This window comes from Myiozetetes cayanensis, unplaced genomic scaffold (assembly GCF_022539395.1).
Source record: "Myiozetetes cayanensis isolate MyiCay16 unplaced genomic scaffold, myiCay2020 scf6-25, whole genome shotgun sequence".
Classification (NCBI taxonomy): Eukaryota; Metazoa; Chordata; class Aves; order Passeriformes; family Tyrannidae; genus Myiozetetes; species Myiozetetes cayanensis.
This window is the reverse complement of record NW_026087853.1, coordinates 51,462,383-51,485,534: the sequence shown is the minus strand read 5'-3', so window position 1 is coordinate 51,485,534 and position 23,152 is coordinate 51,462,383. Positions and strand designations below refer to the sequence as shown.

The 23,152-nt window shown below is 39.8% G+C and overlaps 1 protein-coding gene across 5 annotated transcripts in view; it reads left to right on the top strand.

The window, feature by feature from the left end:
• The window catches only part of DENND5A (DENN domain containing 5A), a 67,575-nt gene that overhangs the window by 20,025 nt on the left and 24,398 nt on the right, over window positions 1–23,152 (top strand). For all 5 annotated transcript variants that reach the window (XM_050335958.1, XM_050335956.1, XM_050335957.1 and 2 more), the window contains 7 exons: window positions 434–1,094; window positions 8,277–8,464; window positions 17,126–17,443; window positions 19,472–19,687; window positions 20,615–20,849; window positions 21,297–21,447; window positions 22,084–22,177. In XM_050335958.1, coding sequence (XP_050191915.1) covers window positions 434–1,094; window positions 8,277–8,464; window positions 17,126–17,443; window positions 19,472–19,687; window positions 20,615–20,849; window positions 21,297–21,447; window positions 22,084–22,177 — 1,863 coding nt within the window. The remainder of the gene's footprint in view (window positions 1–433; window positions 1,095–8,276; window positions 8,465–17,125; window positions 17,444–19,471; window positions 19,688–20,614; window positions 20,850–21,296; window positions 21,448–22,083; window positions 22,178–23,152) is intronic.

Genomic DNA, 23,152 nt, shown 5'->3' with positions numbered 1-23,152 from the left:
AAAAATTAATAGAGAAAGAAATTAGTCTGCAATGAATGAATCTCCTTTTTGTGCATGATTTTTCTGTTTAATGGAATCTGGTGTGGACTTTTAATTTAGATAAATTATAATACTTTTCTCTGTCAGGTTTCTGGTCTTAGTGACCAAAATACTTTCCTTTATTTGAGATTGTATTTTCTTATTTTATTCCCGTTGAGGCTGGTAATGAAAAGGTTATGAGTTTCAATAGAAACTGCATGCAGTTCCTTTTGTTTTTCTGATTTAGGTTCGTATTCCTGTATTGTGCAGAAATGTAACACTTAATAGAATTTAAAGTGAAATGCGATGGCAGTCTGTGGATTCTAAATCCCATTTTCACCAGTGCTTCTGTAGGCAGGGGGAGAGAAAAGAGTGTTTTAACGGGTATTATCTCCCCTTCCCCCTTTTTTTATAGCTGTGTATGCCTAAAGGGCTTGCTTTCAAGACACAAGCAGATTCCAGAGAACCTCAGTTCCACTCTTTCATTATTACTCGCGAAGATGGCTCACGGACATTTGGATTTTCTCTCACGTTCTTTGAGGAGGTCACTAGCAAACAGATCTGCAGTGCAATGCAGACGTTGTATCATATGCACAATGCTGAATATGACATTCTTCATACTCCACCCACAAATGACAAGGAGAGCTGCAGCAGCACTGGAGACTGCAATGGCACCTCTGTTTCAAAGCTACAGCGTTTTAACTCCTATGACATCAGCAGAGACACACTCTACGTCTCAAAGTGCATTTGCCTGATTACTCCAATGTCTTTTATGAAAGCTTGTAAGAAAGTGCTAGAACAACTTCACCAAGCAGTGACTTCACCTCAGCCGCCACCGCTACCTTTAGAAAGCTACATCTACAATATTCTCTATGAGGTCCCTCTTCCTCCAGCAGGAAGGTCATTAAAGTTTTCAGGTGTTTATGGACCAATTATCTGCCAGAGGCCAAGCACCAGTGAACTACCATTATTTGATTTTCCAGTTAAAGAAGTTTTTGAATTGCTTGGAGTAGAAAATGTGGTTCAACTCTTTACCTGTGCCCTCTTGGAGTTTCAGATACTGCTTTATTCACAGCGTGAGTACTTGGGTTTTGTTTTCTTTCCCTGTAGTTGTACTGGCACAGGATCTTTTTGTTTCTTGAATTCTGAAAACCACACGAACAACAGAATAGCTGCATTGAAGTGGCATGAGCGTGCTAATTCAGTCTGGCTGATCTGTGTGCAGGTCTTAAGGTAAAGAAAAGAACTGGAGTTGCCAAGAGAGTGTTGCATTGGCTCTTGCTGTTAGATGCCTAAACTTAAAGCTTTGGGCTTTCACATGATCTCCTTTATTGATGGGCTGACCGATCCCTTTATTGTTGGCTCTGGAACCGTACTGTTGGATAGAGGAATATACCTTCTTCCATGTTCCTCTCTAGCTGCTTAGTTGAATTCCTTCCTGTCTCTGCCAAACTGCAGGTGTAGTTCAAGCAGATACGTAGTTATAGAGCCTGTTCTGAAGAAGAGTTAGCGGTGCGAGTTAGCGGTGCAAATATAATCTTCTCTTGGAGTACCTAATGTAACATTTCAGTTGTTACTTTGAATGATAATTACCTGAACAAAGTTTTGTTTGACTGAATTAAATCCCAAATCTCTGTTAAGGCCTTGAAGCAGTTATTGCTGAAGGCACGCAGCTGAAGCTTGCTTAGAAGAGGACAGGCAGCAAGGAGGCTGAAATAGCATGTGCATCAATTACTGAGTAGTGTGGGAGTGCTATCCATTTTCGGTGTTAAAATTTGTGGATACTGGCCTTTTTACTATGCATCCTATTGCTCTGACACAGAGTGGAATTATGCCAAAAGATAGTTTCTCTACTTTTTTTTGTCCCAAGCTGACTAGGATTAATCCAGACCCACCCATCCATAATGGTGTGGTTTAAAATAGACAGACTGCATTGTGAACACTTTTTATAGTAATGGTAAAGGAGCCTAAAAGACCCCAAGACAAATCCAGGAATACTCCATGGTGTTACTGAAATCTGTTTTTGATGTTTTCTTCCATTGGGCTGTCACAGAAATATGTAGAGTACAAATGACAACTATTCATAAAATATAACCTGCAGTTACTAGCAGCCTCCTCCAGACATGAGGTACAGATGTTTGTGTGTTGAGGTCTGTGTACAGACTAAAGCCAAAGATGGGTTTTTGTGCACAGTCAAGGTGATTAAAGGTGTATAATGGCAACAGGGTGTTATGTCACTGTTGTTGCATTGTATAAACATTGTGAATTACAATAGAGAAACTGCACAGTAATTCAGATACAGCCAGAAAAACTTATTGAACTGTATAGTGGTCTTGGATTTAAAAACCAAATTGCTTTGCTTATTGTTCATAGCAAATCTAGAAATAATTGTCTAGAAGACAAAACTTCCTTTGTGGTTTCTCCAGAAATGGATTGGGAGTTTATATGTTTGAGAGTTGGGGAGAGTTTGTTTATGTGGATACCTGTGTCCCATCAATGGAGGATTCAAACATCAACCTCTTCCATCTGAAGAAGAGTGAGGTCCTGTTGGGCTGCAGTGGTGCCTGAGATGTCCTGTGGTGGGATTAGGTGTGCCTGGATGGTGGGAAGCTCTGCAAGAAAAGGCAATGCATTGCCATATGGGAACAGTTTTCCTGGATCTCTTCTCAGGCCATCCTGTTATGGGTACTTTTTCCTTCCAGACTGGAGCTCAGCTCACTCTGGGACTAGTCCTTTGTATTCTGGGTTCCCTCTCCAAGTCATATTAATAGGTTCAACTTTCAGTCTTGGGCCCTTTCCAAGTGTCTGATTTAGTGGCTAATTAAAGAAGCTTAAAATAGCCCTGGAACACTTGAGTTTCTTGTTTGCAGGCACAGACCTTTGGAGTTCAAAGGAACCCATGATCAGTTAGGACAGGTTTCTGTCCACTGTTCCCCTGCCTCACCCCAAACTTTGGTTTGGTTGGGCTGTGTTGCACTTTATGGAAGTGTCTTGTCTCTCTATCAAGTTGCCACCTATAATTTTTGGCTGAAAAGTCTTCTTTCAGAGGAAAAAGAATTTTAGTTATTTGTTTGCTGACTTATGGCCCTCTTTTATTGTGAACTAGCTGCAGCAGTGCCTTCTCAGTAATAGTAGCTGATGTTTTTTGAAACATAGCTTCTCTTAAGTACTTTCTGAGGGATTTAATCTCTGTGCCTTTTTTTTCTTTTGGGGAGTTTGATTTTTTGCCTTTTTTTTTAAAATTTTATTTTTTTAACTGGAATATAATCCAAATATATTCAACTCTTCTGTCAGTGTGGTTGAGTTAGACCTGATTTTTGCTGTTTGTAAAACAGTGAAGATTGAATGGAGATACAGGTGATGGTGCACTCAGTTCTGAGTGGTATCAGAAATTGCTTTACTTTTGAGAAGGCTTGTTCTTCTATGCACACCAGTGTGAGGTCTAGGCTGTTCTTCAGAATATGAATATTAAATTTTTTAATGTGCTTTGGGTTTGTTAAATCTCTTGGTGCTCAGACCCATGACATTTGAGGTGATTGAGATAATTTCTTATTCTCCTATGTCAGATGAGGTTATGGTATTCATGGAGTGGATTTAGATTTAGAACAGTATGTGTCAGGATAAGAGGGATTGTGAGATTTACTTAAAAAAAACCAAACCAACCACAAACACACACAAAATAATGAAACACCACCAAAATAAAAGCCAGAGCCCAAAACTCCTGGTGGTCTGGGTTGGAATAATAAAAGCATGACCAGCAGGTTGAGGGAGATGATTCTCCCATTCTGCTCTGATGAGACCACACCTGGGATACTGTGTCCAGCTCTGGGACCCCCAGCACAGGGAGGACATGGACCTGTTGGAGTGAGCCCAGAGGAGGCCATGAAGATCAGAGGGCTGAAGCACCTCTCCTGTGAAGGCAGACTGAGAGAGTTGGTGCTGTTCAGCCTGGAGAAGAGAAGGCTCCAGGGAGACCTTCGAGCAGCCTTCCAGTACCTGAATGGGCTGCAAGACGACTGGAGAGGGTCTTTTTACAGAAGTGTGGAGTCACAGGACAAGAGGGAATGGCCTCAGAGCTGAAAGAGTTAGATTAGATATTAGGAAGAAGTTCTTTACTGTGAGAGTGGTGAGGCACTGGAACAGGTTGCCCGGAGAGGCTGTGGATGCCCCATTCCTGGAAGTGTTTAAGGCCAGGCTGTGGCCTTGAACTTAGAGCAACTTGGTCTAGTGGAAGGTGTCCCTGCCCATGGCAGGGGGTTTGGAATGAGATGAACTTTAAGGTTCCTTCCACCCCAAACCTTTCTATGATTCTGTGACTCTGAATTTGCTGCCAAGTGCAATGCTTTATGAAACAAATTATTTAGCATATTAAACTACAGTTAGTCCTTGGAATAGGAGGAACTTCACTTGGCAATGAATGTGTTTTGGTTTGAGATTCCTTTGACATGTTTCTGACTTGATGCCTCTGGAAATTCTTCTTTTGTCCCACTATCTTGGCACAGCCTGTGTGTTTTGGATTGGTGTGAGCCAAATGGAGGGAATGAATACCTCAATTCAGTTGTCCTCTTGAGAGACCTGTCTCCCATTTGTCAGATGTTAGAGACGTGCAGGTGCCTGTAAGAGAGGGAAGAATCTGAAGCTGTTACTGGTGCTGAGCCAGTGCCAGGGAACTCTGGTGCTGGAGGCCTGCAGTAGTGCCCTTACCAGATTATTCTGTGGGAGCTGGTTTGCATTCCTGCAATTTATGTTGCTCTTGTATCTGTGAAATAGACTTAGTCCTTATCTTGCTGAGCACCTAGAGCTCTTCTGCAAAGTGGGCACTGAGTTGACAGCTGTGAAATCTACTTGGAGGTGATTTTGCTAAACAGCTTAAAACAAAAAATGGAGAAATGTAATGCACTGCTGCCACAGACTGTGATCTTGGGCAGTTTTATTTGCTGAGTATTTGCTGTCTGCTGCCATTTTAAAGTACAAATAAAGAGTTTTTTTCTTCTTTGCTTTTGAATCATTCCTCCCCATCTTTGTTTCACTTCTTTAAAATTATGTTAATTACAGAGATTTAAAGTATTAGTTTAATTTCTTTGCAGTATTAGTCCTGTGCTGCCTAACTCTCACCTCTTATATAGAACAGTTTCTTCTTATGCCTCCACTGATTTAGGAAATTTGCTGATTGGTGCAGCCACCTTGAATCAGCTTGTCAGACACAGAAGTGAACACAAATAGGAAGTACTTGACCCACTGCTTGTACTAACCACAGTTGGTTCTTACTGCAGTTGCAGGTTTTTTAAGTTACTTGTGACTTATTTGACAAGTACAGCAGTATTTCATTATGATCCATGAAGTAGGAAGATTAAAAGGAAAAATATTCCAGAATGTGATCATAAAATGGTTTTAAATTTGGCCAAGTCAGAGAATTTCTGTAGGCATTTGATACTTCTCTCTGGTAGGATGTGAAAATGGAAAAGGTGGAATCATGATTCTTACAGCTGCCACCTTCTTCCCATCCTGCTCCAGACTTTTTTTCCAGACCCAAGACCTCTCAATTGTTTTTCCTGGATTTACTTGCTTGTTAAAGGTCCACAAAAATGTGTGTATGTATTAGATGTAGATTAAATGCTAGTATAAATAACTACTCATACACATTTTAAGAGATAATGTGTTTTATCTATAGTAATTGGTTAGAACAACAAAGCAGCCTTTTTCTGTGTTCTTAAGTGGCCACATTAAAAAGTAGTGGATTTGCTCTTTCTTGCAGTGATCAGTTAAGCACTTTCTGAACTAACAGTGCCCTAGTGGTATGTCATTATTTCCCTACCAGTGCTCTTGTACAATACAAGGCCAAAAGACTGTGCCATTGGCACCAGAATAAGCACATTCTGATTTCAAGACCAAGAGCAACACCACTGCTGAAGTGCTTCTTCACTCTTTTAGTTTTTCCTTGTTGTTATCTTAAAATCTCCTCTAATTCTTTGCTACTAGAAGTGTGCTGCTTGCTTCTTTTTTAAACGCTAAAAACCCTCCATACCCTCTCAGGGTAGGTTATTTTGGTTTATGTTTGTAGGCTTCTTGCCTTTGTCCTTGGCTTTTGCCAACAGCTCCTGACATGTGCAGGGCCTGCAGAATGCAGTCATTGTTACTTGCAGGCTGCAACTGTGCAGGCCAAATAGTTGGGAATGGCTTAAGCCATGTGGATATCTGGGATCAGAGAGCTGCATCTGCAGATAGCTCAGTGGCAGGGGGTGGCTGCCCAGTGCATAGGAATTCTGAATTATTGATATTACTTGGTACTTAATTTTGAAAGGCTAATACTAAAGTTAGCTTAATGACAGAGAGAGAAGTTGTATTTAAATTAGCCAGCGGGATTAGACAGCGGGTTTTGTGTAGTAGGAAAACACTGTTTCTATTCTGAGACTTGTCCTTTCAAATAAACAAGCTGAATGCAAACCAGCTGGAATGTTTGTGTATCTATGGCTACATTTAAAGTTCCTTTTATAACTGAAGAAAATAGGGTATGGAATAGATTCTTCTTCTTCCCAAAGCTTATCATTAATTCATCACTTCCTTGCAGTCAGGCTGTGATTAAAGCTGCAAACCCAAAGTAGTTGTGCAGGCAGAAGCCAGTGTCCAGGCAGAGTAGGGGAGTGTTGCTGGTGATGTTCATTGATTGTCCCCTAATGTATTTCAGTCCAAATAAGCTTTTGGCAAAAACTTTATAAACTGTTTAAGCTGTTCTCATCTGTTTTCCGTGGGGGCTCTTTGGCTCATAGTAGTTCTCCTGCGGGGCAGTGACAGGTAGCTCCGTGCCATAACCTTTTCCACTAACACAGTTTGATCTGAAAAGAAAAAGTCAAAAGCTTCAGTTGCAGAATTATGACTGATGTTACCAAAACCCATGCTGAGTTCCTTTTAGGTTGTGGGACTCTTTGCAGACCCCAGATTCTGCAAGTTTGTCCTCAAACAAAATTAATCATGAATGTCAGGAACTGAATTTCTTGGCCCTTTGTCTTCTGCTGTCTGAAGTCTGAGTGGAGGCTTGCTAAAGGGTAGAATCAAAGTAATAACCTTGGGAAGTGCACAGTTAAGCTTAACTTTTCTCCAGAGTGTTTAAAACAAATGTTATTCTTGCTGTTTTCATCTACCCTCTGCAACAGTGTGTGACAGCTTCAGAAACCTCAACACCTGAGCTTGTTCATTCAAGTGTTTTCCGATTTCACAGTGTCTCTGGTTTTATAAACATATAAGGAGAAGACATGCATACTCCACACCCCAGCACACAGGTTACTGATTTTTTTCCCTGCCTTCTATTTCCCCTCCCTTTCCTGGCTGGAATTGGATATTGTCCATCCTATGTTTTGAGTTTGTGCTCTATTTATAGTTTGACTGAAGGTAGGAATTGTCCTAGTCCCGTGAGTTTGTTTTCCAGTCTTTCCAGCCTGGCAGCTCAAAAGCAGTCTGCATATTTCAGCAGTGGTATTAGAACACACTCTCTGAGTTCGTCTGATGTTGCCTCCCCCTTTACGGTGTGTAGATACCAAAACTCCTTAAATCTGTAATTATAGGAGGAGGGTGAGGTGTTGGCCCAGCATCCTGCAGTGTGAACTGCTCTAGCCACTAGCTATTAAAGATCTTTTCACATGTTGCATAGGTAGATTTAGCCCTGCTGTTAAATTCTAGGAGGAGAGGAGTTGTTTTTACGTTGAACTGGGGCTTTGGTCCTACATTGCACAGGATAAACGAAGCTGATCCTTTTTATTTTCTGCATAGTTATTTCAGTCACACTGTTGGGTTGGCTGCTGTACAGTGTGCTTTGCAGGCATTTAAACACTCTTTTAAAAAATGTTTATCTGAGAGATACCAGATGCCTTGGGTTTCATCCAAGGCTTCCATACAAAGTCATAAGCACAGAGAAAAGAAATCATTTCCGATGTGTTTCTTAGCCGATTACAATACTGCGTCTGTACTCAAACTGGTGCTCCTGGTGACCCCAGTATAGGTGACAGAAAGTGACTTAGCATGCATTAAGACTCAATTTGCTCATTTCCATATGACTTGTAGAATGACCTACTTTGCCTTGAGCTCTCTTTGTTGTTTCAGCAAATGTGCTGGGTGTGCAGGTCTGGGCTTTCATTGAGATGCCACTCAGCTAGTACTGGGTTTTGTGGTTTCTGTTTTCAAGCAAGCTCTCATTTCTTTAGCGTAAATTAATTTACTAAAAAATATTTGTGAAAAAAAGTTATTTTTTTCTTGATCTTTTTCAGATTATCAGAGGCTGATGACTGTGGCAGAGACCATCACCGCACTAATGTTTCCATTTCAGTGGCAGCATGTGTATGTTCCTATCCTTCCAGCATCCCTCCTTCATTTTCTAGATGCTCCAGTCCCTTACCTCATGGGCTTGCACTCTAATGGGCTGGATGACAGATCTAAGCTGGAACTTCCTCAAGAGGTGAGAGGAGCTCATCTTGATTGATTAAATATTGTCCATGACTATGAGGGGAGTGAGAAAAGAGCCAAAACACTAGTGCTAACTCCTTAACAGCTGCTGTCAAGTTGTTGCTGGCTCTGGTTTGGGATCGGTCTTTACTCCTTGGAGATGATGAGGAAAATCTGGTGAAATAGATAAAGCCCTGCTTTTGAAATTGTGTGCTCTGATAACATTAAACTGTAATTTTACAGGAATTGATGCACTGGGCTTACAGAAAGAACATTTTTTGCTCTGCAAAACTTAGCCCTGTAATGCTGGGAAGTGCAGTGTGAATTCCCCAGCTGTGGCCAAAAGGCCACACAGCTGCTTCTGTCAGGTGGTGAGTGAGCAGAGCTCAACTGGCTTCAGTGCTGTGCTGGTTCCTGCCTGCATGGGGTTAGGCTGGGTTACCCTGCACTGAATTTCTGAGTTGGAGTTGGCTTACATGGACCCAGCCTGCCAGGTGTCTGCACAGAACTATTTCAGATTTTCTCCAGAGTGAATGCTTCCATCTGCAGCAAAATGTCAGCGTACACTGGAGCAAACTGGTGCTAACTGGGGTGGTGCTGAGGAAGTCCTCTCTTGTAGTGAGGTTCTGGTAGCAGCAACTCCTGTGTAAAGGAGAAGCAAATGGTCTGTAAAGGTTCTGCAACTCGTACATAGGGCTGGGACTATGGTCAGACTTCCTAGAGGTTGTTTTCTTTTTATCCAACTCTTCACAAGTGCTCTTTTGAGGGAAGTGCCAAGAGTGTTTAAGAGCTGGTTGTGGTGATCAGGGGACCAAAGTAGCTGAGCACTACCCAAGGTAGAGGAAATGCCCAGCCCCTGCTATGATCTGCTCACTTGTAGGTGTAACTTTGCAGGGGAGGAACTGGATAAACCATAGGAAGACCCCACTTAGAGGCACTGGTAGGATTCTCTAACCTCTGCTGTTTTCTCTGCCTGTTTTCTTGTATTACCATTTACATGTCTGGGAAAGCAGAAGTGTGTCAGACACAGGGTTTTGTGGTGGTGGTTTTTATTTTCAATATCAGGCAGTGCTGCAGCATAGCTTGACACAGAAAACCCCCTCCTTTTTAAAAAAGCTGCGTGAAATTAGACAAGATATTTTTGTGAACCTCCAGTCTGGTCTCCATGCCAACACTGCTCTTTTTCTCAAATCCATATGCTGGTAGTTTTCATTTGTTTTTCCTGGCAAGTTCAAAGGAAAACTTTTTTCAAACTGTTATTTTTTTTAATGAAAACTGAAGTATTTAATCTCTTGATTTCTTTCTTTTCTCCATCACCTCTTATTTTTTTCAATGGCATAATTAATAACAGAGTAGTGTATGTTCTTGCCATGAAAACAGTCTGTTGCTTTGGTTTACTACATTTTTACAAAATTTTGGCTGTACTGACAGGCCTAATTAATATGGTTAGTACACTTTTTAGAGAGAATAGCTGATGAAGTAAAATATATGTGTGGATATGCATGTTAATATGCACCAAGGATGTTTTCACTGTTACCATAAGCTTCTAAAAGACTGTCCTCCTTTTGTAAAGAACTTCCTCATTTTAAAATCACTGTAATGCTTCCAATATATAAACATATTTTAACTTCAAATGGGTTTTTCAATTATTTAAAAGGTAAATAGTTTTTGAAGAGATTTATCAGCTTATTTTTGAGGTTTTTAAAGTAAGGCAGTTGATCTCTTTTTAGATGTCAAAAATGAAATCCAAGTAATATTAAAAGATAATCTGACACCTCGATTTACATTTTGTTTTACAGGTAGGCTTTTATGAAGGTGGAGGAGTAGATTTTTTGGTAGTACCTTACAGAGATCAGAATTGTCTGGGAGGGGAGGACACCCAGGACAGATGGCAGCAGCAGCGTTCTCGTGTGGTGGAATTTGCTGCAAGACTTGTCCTTCTGAAGCTTCAGCTTTTCTCTTTCTTATTTGAAGAATGAGCTCTTATAACTTGGTACATGATGAGTATGACTTAGTCTGAGAAACCCCCTTGGTAGTCACTGCTGAGTAAGGACTGTTGAACTCAGCTCTGCAGGCTGGGAATGCAGTTATGGCACAGAAGCAGGCTTGAGACTTTAAGTCTTTTAGTAAATAATTAAGAAGTTATCCTATACCAATAGATTGGCTTATTCAAGAGGCAAAGTAGCCTAGAAAGAACAGGAGCTCACTGTTGTCAAGACTTTCATTTTAGAGAGTTTGCTTGAAAAAACCAACCCATCAAAACCCCACAAAACAAACACCCCCCCACGCTGCCGCCGCCCCCGGCAAAACCTGCATTGCAAAAAGAAATAGATGTACAGTTTCAAAATGTAAAGCAGAATTCCAAGTGCATGCTGGTCTATGTGAAATTATTGGTCAATACAAGCATTTCTGATATTAATAATTTAATCAGCTTTAATATAGTTAACATTGCAATAACAGGTTCATCTCAAAACGACTTTGCTTTATGATTAGGCTTTCAGATACCCTTCACTTAAAGTGCCAGAGGAGCTCTATACTTAATTCCTGACAGAAACTGCCAAGGAACATGAATAATGTGTTGTTGTAGAGCAGCAGAAGAGGGCATATGGTTCCATTATTTGTACTTCAATAAAGACAAATTTATCATCAGTAACAGAAGGGATATTAATATTTAACATTGCTTGTCTCTAAAGTTTGGAATGTATATGAACCTTTATGAAATCATCAGGGTTATATGAGGAACTCCTCTAGGCTCCTGATTCATATATACAGTGAGTATCAGAATTTTCCTCACTTACTCCAAAGGGTATATAAAGAGCTGTTCTGTGTTATAATTTATTCTGAGTTCTGCAAAATTTTTTTTTCATTGTCTTGGAACTGCATAAACTGCATCTCTGTTGCTAATCTATTTACATGGATGTGTGGGACAGCTGCTGTTAAAGAAAGCAGTATCTGAATTAAACAAGGGCCAAAGAGGTGAGAGAAAATCTAATTAGTGCTTCTCAGTTGAAGGGCATTGTGGAAAAATATAATATTTCTGTCTAGCATACCATGGATATCTTAGTGTCACTGTAGACTTCTTGATTTTGGTTTTATAATGAGGTATTAAAAAGACTGATGTGTCTTGCTCAAAGTATTTTAGGTTAATATATGGGAAAATACTGTCTGTCCCAACTTGGTTAGGTTTGGCTTGGCTTAAATCTTGCACACATTTGTCATCTGGCTTGTTTTGGTTTGCTTGTGGTGACAGTCTCCCACATTCGGTCATACCTGGTGCTTCAAGGGAATGCTTTACCCTGGGAGCAGGGAAACCCACCTGTATCCTTGAAGTTAATGCTTTCTTAGATGGTTATTAAAATCTTCAGCAAAACAGCTGCATTAGTACAAAATTCAAGTTTAGCCTGTTCCTTGGGTACATCAGAAAACAGTCCCTGATGGAGAAGTCATTGGAGTCCACCAATGGCTTGAAGCCCAGTAAAACCGTAGAGAATTCTCAAGGGTCACTGTAGGGTTGAGTTTCTCGTGCGTGTCAGCAGTGCAGGACCTGTTCTCATACATATGGCTGCTCTGCTGAGGGCTCTCTGTGTGTGCAGGAGCATCCTTGTGGTTTCACTGGTAGCTGCATCAGAGGCTTGTAAGAAACCCAGAAGAGAAGGGGAAGGACGGGAGAAGCGCTGCTAGAACGAGGTGCTGCAGATATCAAAGGGGAAGGGAGGAACATGTGGCTGTTTCAGAAGTTACTGGCAAAAGTGTGGTTTGTTTATCAGTAAAATTGATCCAAAAAGTGGTTTGACTAAGCTTTCTTGCAGATCACAAACCTAGTAAGTGCTATTTTTCTGATGTGCCTTTGCATTTCCTTTTAGAGAAATTTTTGAAGTGCTATAGCGATATATTTTTAACAAGCAACTTAATGGAGACCATTTTGTGCCACTGGATTTGCATGTGTATCTTGCCACTCTAATTTAGAAGAATGGTAGGAATTGAAATTATTTTCAGGGAAAATAAGCAATACTGAGTTTTCCAGCACTGGTTGAATCAAACAAATGCAGCGTGTAATTAAAAAGCTTGGTTTTAGTGAAGTGATCTCAATGGTCTTGGGCAATAGCTTTTTGTTTTAGAAAAGATTTTAAAGGTTTTAAAACCTAAAATCCAGTTCTTTGCTAGTATAAGACAGGTTATATCTATTCTCAGCAGTTTTATTTCAACAATTAAAAGGATGTTATTCAGTGCTAAGTCTTAACAGACTCTGTGGGTTTTATATGTTGTTTTAGAAGATAAGGAAGATATCTTGAAAAGCTCAGCTTGATGCTAGCACATTTAGACCAGACTGACCAAGATAGTTATTTAAAGATAATCACTACTTTGTATGCATTCTCAGGCTATCTGCTGATTGATAGATAATGCTGCAAATTTATTGACAGACTTTTATGTTTTCCTGTATTTCAGTGTTAAACAGCAAGTTGAGGAGTTTCTGAAAGCTGCAGCAGCTTTAAGCTGTTCTGTCACAAATTCTGGGTTGGCATGCAGAGCAGTAGTGTTGAGAATGAGAGCAGAAGGTCACATTTGCTTGCAGGAACGACACAGGAGCATCCTTTAGAGTTTAGGACCACTGTAAACACACTTTCCACGAGTCAGCTGTGTGTGTGTAAGCACATAGCTTATACAAAAACGTGTCATATGAAGTGGGTGATTATTTGCAAGGTTGGGACCTAATGCACAAGGGTGGTACAGGCTGTAGGTGAATGGGTTTCAAGTTTTTCAGTGCTGTATGCCAGCAGAAGCTGTCCTTTTGGCAGCACCTAAACAATTTCCTTCTGTACTTTTGAACAGAGCTGGAAGGGAGGATGTGGGCTTGATGCAAGCCTTGCTAGGTCTGCCTGAGGCTTTGGCCCCTACTGTACCTGGGGTCAAACTAAAGAGTTACAATTGTCCTTTGGCTTTGAAATGCGTGGGTGTGGTCCGGACCTCACTGAGCCCACCATTAGTGGTGCTGTTGACTTGAGGAAGCAGGCTTTGGCACCAGGTACATGAACATTCGTTTACTTAGATCCACCTTTCTAAGGTTTGTAAGATTTTGACCTGGACACCCTGTTACTTGTGATGATAGAAGTATGTGGGAAGGACAAGTTTTTAAATTAGGATGTGACGCCCTTGTTCCTTACAGTAGTGTCTCAGAACGTTTTATTGTAGATGATGTAATGTGTCCTCACTTGTGACAGTCTGCTGTTGAAGTGGTGTGTAACTGTTTGAGGTTTTCTTTTGATCAGAAAACCGAGATCTCAGCAACAAGTAACAATATTTGACTGTTCTAGAAACCTGAAATATCAGGTTCCTTAACTTCCTTAGGGATTTTTCCAACTACCTTAAGGATGCTATTTCAATTATATATCTACTTATACATATTGCCTTTATATATATTGTCTTTATATAATTTTAGTTTTGCATGTGTAAAATAATGATCAATGTATCCATGAGGGTTTACATACAGAGCTATCAGCTACTCACAGTCCTCTTAATTGTGCTGCCTCCAGAGGCAAAATAACTAAACCTTTGTGATTGAAGAACTCCTTTATTTTTCTGCTTTGTGTACTTACCCAGTTCCTAGCATGCAAAATACTTTGGATGGTTGTGATTTCATAAATAGTAAAGTGCCAATTCATTTTGCATAGTTTTTAATGAGGGGGCTTCTCTGTTATTCGTGGTCTGTTTACTTCAGATTTAATTTTTACAGAAAAATGTTGTTTTGGTACCTCTTCAAGGGCTTGTGCAGTGAGGTCTCTTTGCCATTTCTGCTCCCTGAAGAATATGGCCTTTTGGGAAGTGTTCTTGAGGATGACCTCAAGTCTCCCTAACTTAAGAGAGGCTAAAACCATCTACTGAATCTTCCGTGCTTATGCTCCTATAGATAGTCCTCTATCTTGTGTGTTATTAACCAGGCACTGGGTAACTGTAGAGTGTCCCTGAAAATATTCTCTACACTCTTTGGAGTATTGCTGCACATTAGCTTTTCCTCCCACCCCCCAATGTTTCCATATAGAGCGCTTTCTGGGAAATGTAAGAGTAAGTTGCATGATAAACAATCATCACTAGTAGCTCAGAGTATTTAAACCATGTGTATTGCTCTTAGAGAAGAACTCTGCAGAAGGGGAATTTAGCTTTTAGAAGAATTAACCAGATGAGTGCAGATACTTACAAGCACTTTTAGCAAGCATTGAATTTGGCTTTTTCTTCCTGTTGGCAAGGAGTGTAATTTCAGTGTGAAGAGTAGAATTTCTACATTAGTGTAAGGTTAATGTTTGGTTCCTTTTAGGCCAACTGTTTTTTAGATACAATCAAGCTTAACCAAGAGTGAAGTTTTCTGCAGAATCTGTGCTAAGGTAGATAATCCAAAAGAGAAGAAAAGTTGAATGGCATCAATTAAAGAAAGTTCTAAAAGGAAGTAATACAATGAAACTGTTGGAAGACTTCTTAGTGAGTCTGTCTTGCCATTTTGCAGACTGCTTGAGACAAATTAAATGCCTTTTGTTTTTCCCTCAGCACTGATTGGTAGGCATTGTGCCTGGTTTCAGAGCTTTATTTCTCTCATGTCTTGAAGTACTTGCAGTGTTCCTGATAAATATCAGCTGACTGGACTTCTGATCATCAGAGAGCCATGTCTATGTATAGTGGGAGTCTTGAAGCTCCTAAATTCAGGTGCTTGCTTGAAGCATGGGAGTTCTTGTGTACATGGTGTCCCTTTGGACCTAATCTTTGAATGGGAAGCAGGAGCACTCTGAGAGCATTCCCAGCCCAGGGCTGGGCCTGCTTTGCTGGGTGGGCACACACACCATTTGCTGTCTTGGAGCAATGCTGATATTGGAGAAATTTAAACCATGACACCTGCCCTATTTAAAAAGAGAAAATTTTTTTCTAGGGTGCACCAGGAGCTGTTTCAGAATCATCATCTTAATTCTCTTTATTGACCTTGGATTCTTTTGTAACACCTAATTCAATTTGTGGCTTAATTTACAGTAATGGATCTATGCAAGAGCTATTAAACTGTTTTATATGCATTTCCTTTGAATGTAAGAAATCAATCCCAGTATTAAAATGTTAAAACATCAGGAATTCTGCTTACCTGTGTAACTGTGGGTAATGCAGTAGCAGAGCATAAATTGGACTTTGTCATGCAAAGTTCTGTGCAAACTAGTGTAGTATGTCCAGTGGGGTTCTGCATTAAGAATTCTTTTTCATATTTTAATGTTGGAAGTTCAATGAGATTTTTGTGTTTTAAGGAGAATTGACACCCTAACTCTTATTCTGTAGCAATGTCTAGAGAGTTAAGCCTGTCACAAGCACTAAATGTATGTTTTCACAACAGTTCACTTAAATGAACAGGTCTCATGAGACACAGCTTAGTCTAGTCTAGCTTTGGTCAGTTCTACAGCAAAATCCTACCAGAACTCCCTACTGAAATCCTACCACAACTACTTTGTCCTTTCTGGGCTTCACTGGTTGTGTACGTAACTCTGAATTCTGGGATTATTTATCATTCACTCCGTGTGAGGTTATTATCTTACAATTGTTTCTTTCCAGTTAAATTGTGAGTGTGCTTCCACCCTTCTGTGCTTAGGAAATAACTGGAGATCTGCCAGCTCTTGTAGACTTGATAAGTATTTTGCTGCAAAGCTGTAGTGAGACCTGAGTTCAGGTGTGCCTCCTGGAATGACACAGTGAAATTGGGTTGAAAGTACCCCATAATCTGAGTGAAGGGATTTTGTATATCAGAGGTGAAACAGAAGAGTGACAGTCCATGTTAATTCTGCAGTGAAGAAAAACTGAAGTGCTTGTACAGAAAAGCCAAGTTTCTTCCTTGTGCTTAACTTTCCAAGCAGATTTCACACATGAATGGGGTTCTTGCTGTGACGTGTTGTAGTTATGTAATGTCTCGAAACAGATTTTGCAATGCAGAAGCCAAAAGGGGAACCTTCCCCCTTGCCAAATACAGAATGAGGTAAACTTTGAAAGATGCAGAGCTTCTTTTGATCTTGCTGTGGAAGCCACATAGGTGGTTTTCCTTTCTTCCCCTCTGACCCCCTTGGTCTCTTCTGATGGTAAATTAGTTGGAGACTGGAACAGAAGAACAGAATGGAAACTAGTTCAACTCATTTTTCCCCTTGGAAACAAACTTGCTCATTCAAAGAATTGCCTTAGTTCTCAAGTTGCTTGCAAAAAAAGGTAACTTTATTGCAGCTTCTGCAATATCAGCACGCCTTTTAGAATTTGCTAAATGTTTTAGAGAAGTGGACTGATAATTAGAGCAGCAGGCGTATGCACATGTGTAAAATAGACTTGCAAATATCCTGCAGTTCAAGTTTAGCTGTATGTGTATGAAAAAATCCATATCTGTACCTAACTTATGCTGCAATCTCTTTTGCACCTAGTAAACAACTGTAAAATTAGTCTTCTTTCTTAATTACCTCCTTGAAAGACCTGGAAATGTGGATCTCGTGCTGCTTTCTTCAAAGCCAACCAGCCAGTTCAGTTATGTTGAGGCAACTCTGTTTTGCAAAATAACCGAACAAATGCAAATGTATTTGAATCTTTAAATAAGCACAAAACCCAAAGATGAGTAAAACGTTACCCCCGTGCTCAGTGATGTTGTAATGGTATCCTGTTCTAAATTAAATTCCAGGCTAACCTCTGCTTTGTGGATGTAGACAACCATTTCATCGAGCTGCCAGAAGACCTACCCCAGTTTCCAAATAAACTTGAGTTCATTCAGGAAATTTCAGAGATACTGATGGCTTTTGGAATTCCACCTGAGGGAAACCTTCACTGCAGTGAAAGTGCCTCCAAGATGAAGAGCCTCAGAGCATGTGACCTGGTTTCTGACAAAAGAAATGGGAACATAGCAGGATCACCTCTGAATTCCTATGAGCTGCTAAAGGAAAATGAGACTATTGCAAGACTCCAAGCACTTGTTAAAAGAACAGGTGTGAGTCTAGAAAAGGTAAGGTATGAAATTACCTGCACTCTCTCTGGACCTGCAGTAGATGATGGTCTGAAGTCCCGGTCCAAAGATGCTGTTTGTCTGTCCTCAGTAGAAAGAACTTTATGTTAACATGTTCACAAACCTTGTGAACACCTGTAGAGACAAGGGCAAGCTTAGGGGAGAGAGGGAATGGGATTTAACCCTGCAGCATCTGTGAAAACCTTTACTGTCCTCCAAGTATTTCTTTGCCAAGATGATGTGTTTAAAAATAACACCTTGCCTTGTTCTTGGTTTTAAGATTTATTCTAAATTGGCACCACTTTATTATGACTTCAGTGGCTAAAATTGTCATCTAGATAATCTTGAAGTTTGAATCTAATCTGAGTTTCTATAGATTCCTTTCTCTCTGTGTTTAGAATAGATATATATATATAATTTTGTTTGTATATAATATGTTTGCCATAGGGATACTGTGATGCTTTTTTCTGATTGATGTTATAAAGTGCAGTAGTGTCTGATTCCCAGAAAGTGGATATGCACAGCTTGTGGTGATCCTGATTGTATTTTTTTGAGTGATCAGAATTTTGGGGGGGAAAGTTGTGGCCCTTTTTGCATAAAAGGTTTTATTTCTTGCATGTTTAAATTAGCTATACCAGCTCTTCGTTGCTGAGGCTGATTCCTACCTGTGTAACTGTGGCTTGGGGTGCAGGTGGAGCCCAACAAAGACAGAAATTGTGTGACCTGAAGCAGGCTGGGGTTTGAGCTGCTTTGTGGGCTGGGAGCTACAAGAAGCAGCACTTGGTTACTGGGCAGGATTGGATGCTCAAGCCAACTCTGTTCCTCTTCTCAGATTTTTCTTTTGCCTTGTTTTCTTCTTGTTCAAGGGAGAATTGGTAAAAGGCTTTTGTTCTTTTGCTGAACGGGTTGGGAAGTGATGGGGAAAGTACAGGTGTCTTTAATTTCTTTTCAGTTTTTGCACATTCAGGCCTCATCTGCTCTGTACTCCCTGAGGTCCCATTTTACCAGCCCTTTTTGTTACGATAGGAATGTATAGATTTTTAACTGTCAAAATTTTCTCGAGTATAAAAAATCTGCCTTAATGCCAGATACCAAATTAATGAGGAATGTGCTACTCACGAGCTACACTTGGAAGAAAGGTGTGAGTAGCACAGCTCACTAGCAGAGAGCATGACTGTGTTTATTTATAGCCTGTCCTGGACTGCTAGAGCCAAGCTGCTTTAAGCAGTGTGGGACAGCTGCAGCCCTGCATCATTGTGCAGATGTTGTAAGCTCTAGAGATTGACTAATTATGTGTGGTGGTGCCTTTTATCATAATTAACAAAGGCAGGAGTAGCAAATGTGTATTCAAACTAGTGCTTGAATGCTTGTGCATTTGTTTATTTTTTTCCCCCTAGATACTCAGTTCTTATCAAAACTAGTGTGAAATGAATAGCTCAGTCTCATATTGCTGTTTTTATAAATCTTAGCCCACATCTTAACTGAAAATGCATTTTCTTTCATTAAAAATTACTCTGTGGGGTTGTAATGACTGAATTGTGAATTATGCTGCTAAGGACTTAGGTTAAGGGAAATGGTTACTAGACATGCACAGCTGCTTGTTACTGTGCATTTGTCTTCATTTGAAGGCTGGTATGTATTAAACATTACCACTACTAAACCTGGACTTATTTTATACCAGAAGACGTATGGATTGTCTAATATACTAGTTTTTAGGGGAAGTAAAAGCTCCTAAAAAGCCTATGCAGGTGATCAAAGGGTAAAAAAAGTAAATTAATATAGTGCATACATGGGCATGTATATGATTGTTATTTACCCTTTTAAAATCCAAAGTATGTAAAATGTAATAATATGTAATAATAAGATGTTTTGATGTTGCTGTTTTCTTACAGTAGTTGAAACAGTAATTTTTTAATTGAAACGTTGACTTGAGGAGTAGCAGCTGAATGGCAGATTAGAATCTTGTACACCCAGAATACCTGACAAAGCAGCAATACAAATTATTTGTGTGTTCCCTTACTTTCTCAGTTGGAGGTGCGAGAGGAGACCAGTAGCAAAAAGGATCTGAAAATTCAGTGTGATGAAGAAGAATTCAAGATTTACCAGCTGAACATTCAGATTCGTGAAGTTTTTGCCAACCGCTTCACACAAATGTTTGCGGATTACGAAGTATTTGTCATTCAGCCCAGCCAGGACAAGGAATCTTGGTTTACAAACAGAGAACAGATGCAAAACTTTGATAAAGTAAGTTGTAATGATAAGATATGTCAATGTAAGAAGTAAAACAGTATTCAGGACCTAAGGCTTTGTTTATTGGGCCATCAAATGGAAAACAGTACTGTCAAAATTGTAATTTCTTCCTCAAATTTCAGTGTTCCAAGAAAAGTCACATCTGGTATGTGATGTAGAAAAATATATACATATGCAGAATTAGAGAGCTAAATATATTCTTTTAAGGATACTGTAGAAAAATACAACTTACTTTAGAAAAATAGCTTAGAAAGCCTCACTTTAGGGCTGGCTTCTACATTAAGGTTAAATATTACTACTGAAAACTGTTTGAGTTTTAACCAGAGGAATTGCTGAATATGTGAATTAAGTCATGACCCTAAGTAATGCTTATGTACTTGTGTACATGTGTACCAAATGTATTCCCAGCGCTTTTCTAGGGAAACATAAGGCTCAGTTCTTCAAATTTTTGTACTGTGTTCTTTACTGGAGATCAGATATTTGTCAGCAGGATAGTTTCTGTGGGTGAAGATTATGTTGCAGCACTGTCTGCTGAAACATTAAGCTTATTCCCATCAAATTGTATGAAATGATTCCTATCAGCTTCATAAGCTTTGAGCTCAGCCAGAAGTACATAATATGTACACCTGTGGTATTGTTGGTGAAGTTTGCTGGGATTCTGTTGAAATTTTTATAAAATTAAGGAAAAGCTAAAATCACAGCTGACCAATTATTGTGCTGTATAGGACGTGATTGTCCTGATACTGAAGATTTCATATGGACTGCCTGTTTTGGGGATAGAACTGATGTGTGTGATAAAAGTAGGCCTGAAGTGGCAACAAAGCACTCTTAATATGTCCTTATTTAGGAAAATTGATGCTTTTGGGGGATGTCTCTTTCTGCAGGGTCCCAAAAACACTCTTACCTCTTCTTTTCTGTTAGGCATCTTTCTTGTCGGACCAGCCTGAACCTTACTTGCCTTTCCTCTCGAGATTCCTGGAGACCCAAATGTTTGCATCCTTTATTGACAATAAGATTATGTGCCATGATGAAGATGATAAAGACCCTGTTTTGAGAGTATTTGATTCTAGGGTGGATAAAATCAGGCTGCTGAACGTCAGGACGCCGACTCTGCGCACATCCATGTATCAAAAGTGCACAACCATTGATGAGGCTGGTGAGAGTAATGAGGCACTTGCTTGGCACTTAGTGCAACTAACCACTGCTATTTGTTGTAGATATTAGGGTTAAAGTTAAGTAATAATTTATGCTTTGAAACCTCAAAAAAAAAAACAAACCACCAAAAAAGCTGAGGTGTAAAGCTTAAATGTTATATAGGAAGCTGAGATGTGAGATGAAATTAATGTCAAGTTTAATTGAACTCAGCTGTTTTCCTGCATGCTTTGTGTGTGCAAAATGAGCTTAAGAAGATAAACATTTTTCTGCCTTTGATGGCAGTTCTCTGATGTCTGAAATGCTCTTGTAGTAGTGTACCTGTTGGAATCAGTGAGAAATTGCCACCTATTCCTTTAAATTTGAGACCCACTTTTAATTGAGGATGTGTGATTACAGATACATGTCTGATTAAAATACCTTTAAAAAATTAACTTTCTTGCTATTTCAGAGAAATCTATTGAATTAAGGCTAGCAAAAATAGATCACACAGCAGTCCACCCACACCTGCTGGACATGAAAATTGGACAAGGGAAATATGAGCTTGGATTTTTTCCCAAGCTTCAGTCTGATGTTTTATCCACTGGACCAGCAAGCAACAAGTGAGTAAGCTGGGGCAACAGGTACTGAATCGTGGCAAGATCTATAGAATGACACTAAAGCAGAGATACCAGAAAGCAATGTCAGTTGTGGGGTTGTTTTTTTTCCAAGTGGGGGCACATCAGATGATGTGGTTGGGTTGTTTGGAGTGGTGGGGTTTTTGCTGTGTCTCTTTGGTTTTTTTCCCCTTTTTTAAATCTGGGCTTCCTACAGCAATTTTACTTAAGAAAGCCCTGTTATGTTTGAGATGATAGTTGGTGTACTCTGAGTTACTCAGAATTACTGTCAATATAAAACCAGATCCCCTTATTATATCTCAGGTAGGAGCTACCATATGTTTTAGAATATTTTCTTATAAAAGCTTTCAATGCAGAGGAAAAAGGCTTAAATTGTCACTGGATATCATAAGAGAATGGAAAACCACAAAGCAAGTATTATGTTATCTGATATTCTGAAATATTTTGGTTGCCCAAATATCCTGATTCCTCTACAGAGATCCTTTTTGTGTATTTGCAGCTGCACTTTGGCTGATGTAATTGGTGTCAACATGTTCAATATAGGATTAGCCAGAAACTTCTTGCTGCCTCTGCCCTTTCCCCAGCTCCTGACATTTGCTTAACAATATTCCCCATCTGCAGGTGGACAAAGAGGAACGCCCCCGCTCAGTGGAGGCGGAAGGACAGACAGAAGCAGCACACAGAGCACCTGCGCCTTGACAATGATCAGAGAGAGGTGAAAGTTGTTCAGCTATAGAGATCTGATCTTTTCTTGCCTAATTGCCTGCATGATGCTCTGTAACCTTCATGAAATGTCTAGACAGTTACTTACAGTCCATGTCTGCTCTGCCTTAGGTGTATTTTTAATACAAATGGAGTTCCCAGTCCTTACCAGACCAAAAATACTTAGGTTTTTTTATTATAAAAGTTATGTCATTTTTACCACCTTTCAGGACAAAATTATTTCATTCCACGTGTAGGAGAGTTCCCTGAAAATATAATCACATGCTTTAAAGGTGTTTTGGGTTTAAAAAAAAACAAAAAACAAAAAACAAAAAACAAACCACCAACACAAAAACCAGTGAGGGGAAGAGTGAAATTAACAGTTTATCCATCTATTTCCCATCTCTAAATAACCTGTGCTTCTTTGGTGTATTTGATGAAGGAAAGAAAGATAACCACCTCTAGAGCGTGATTAATTGGACCCTAAGATCGGAATTATTGCCTTTTGGAGTTGCCTGTTTGTCTTCTGTAGGCCATAAAAGAAATCTTAAGGTGGCAAACTGACAGACAACCTCATGCTAAGGTGGGAATGTGAACCCCACTCATACTGTCATGTTTGTCTGCCTGTTTTTACACAGCACAGTCTGATGCTGATTTACCCCCACCTTCTGAACTGATAACATCTCCCAGCACTGCTCCTGCAGCTGACACAGTACTCTTTGTGGTGAAGTGATTTTGAAAGATCTGGGTGACGTAACTAATTACAGTACAGTTTCTGATTCCTGTGATACAGACTGCAAACTGTTACACTGGGTGTTGATTTATGGGTAACTCCAAGAATAGTCTGGTTCAGAATACCAGAATTTTTTTTTCCAGTAACCCCAGAGCTTTCCTCTTGTTTAAATATATGTTGTTCATTGAAGACAATATTCTCTTGCCTTGTTAAATATATTTAGAAAAGCTTCATTTGGAATTTTAAAGTCGTAGT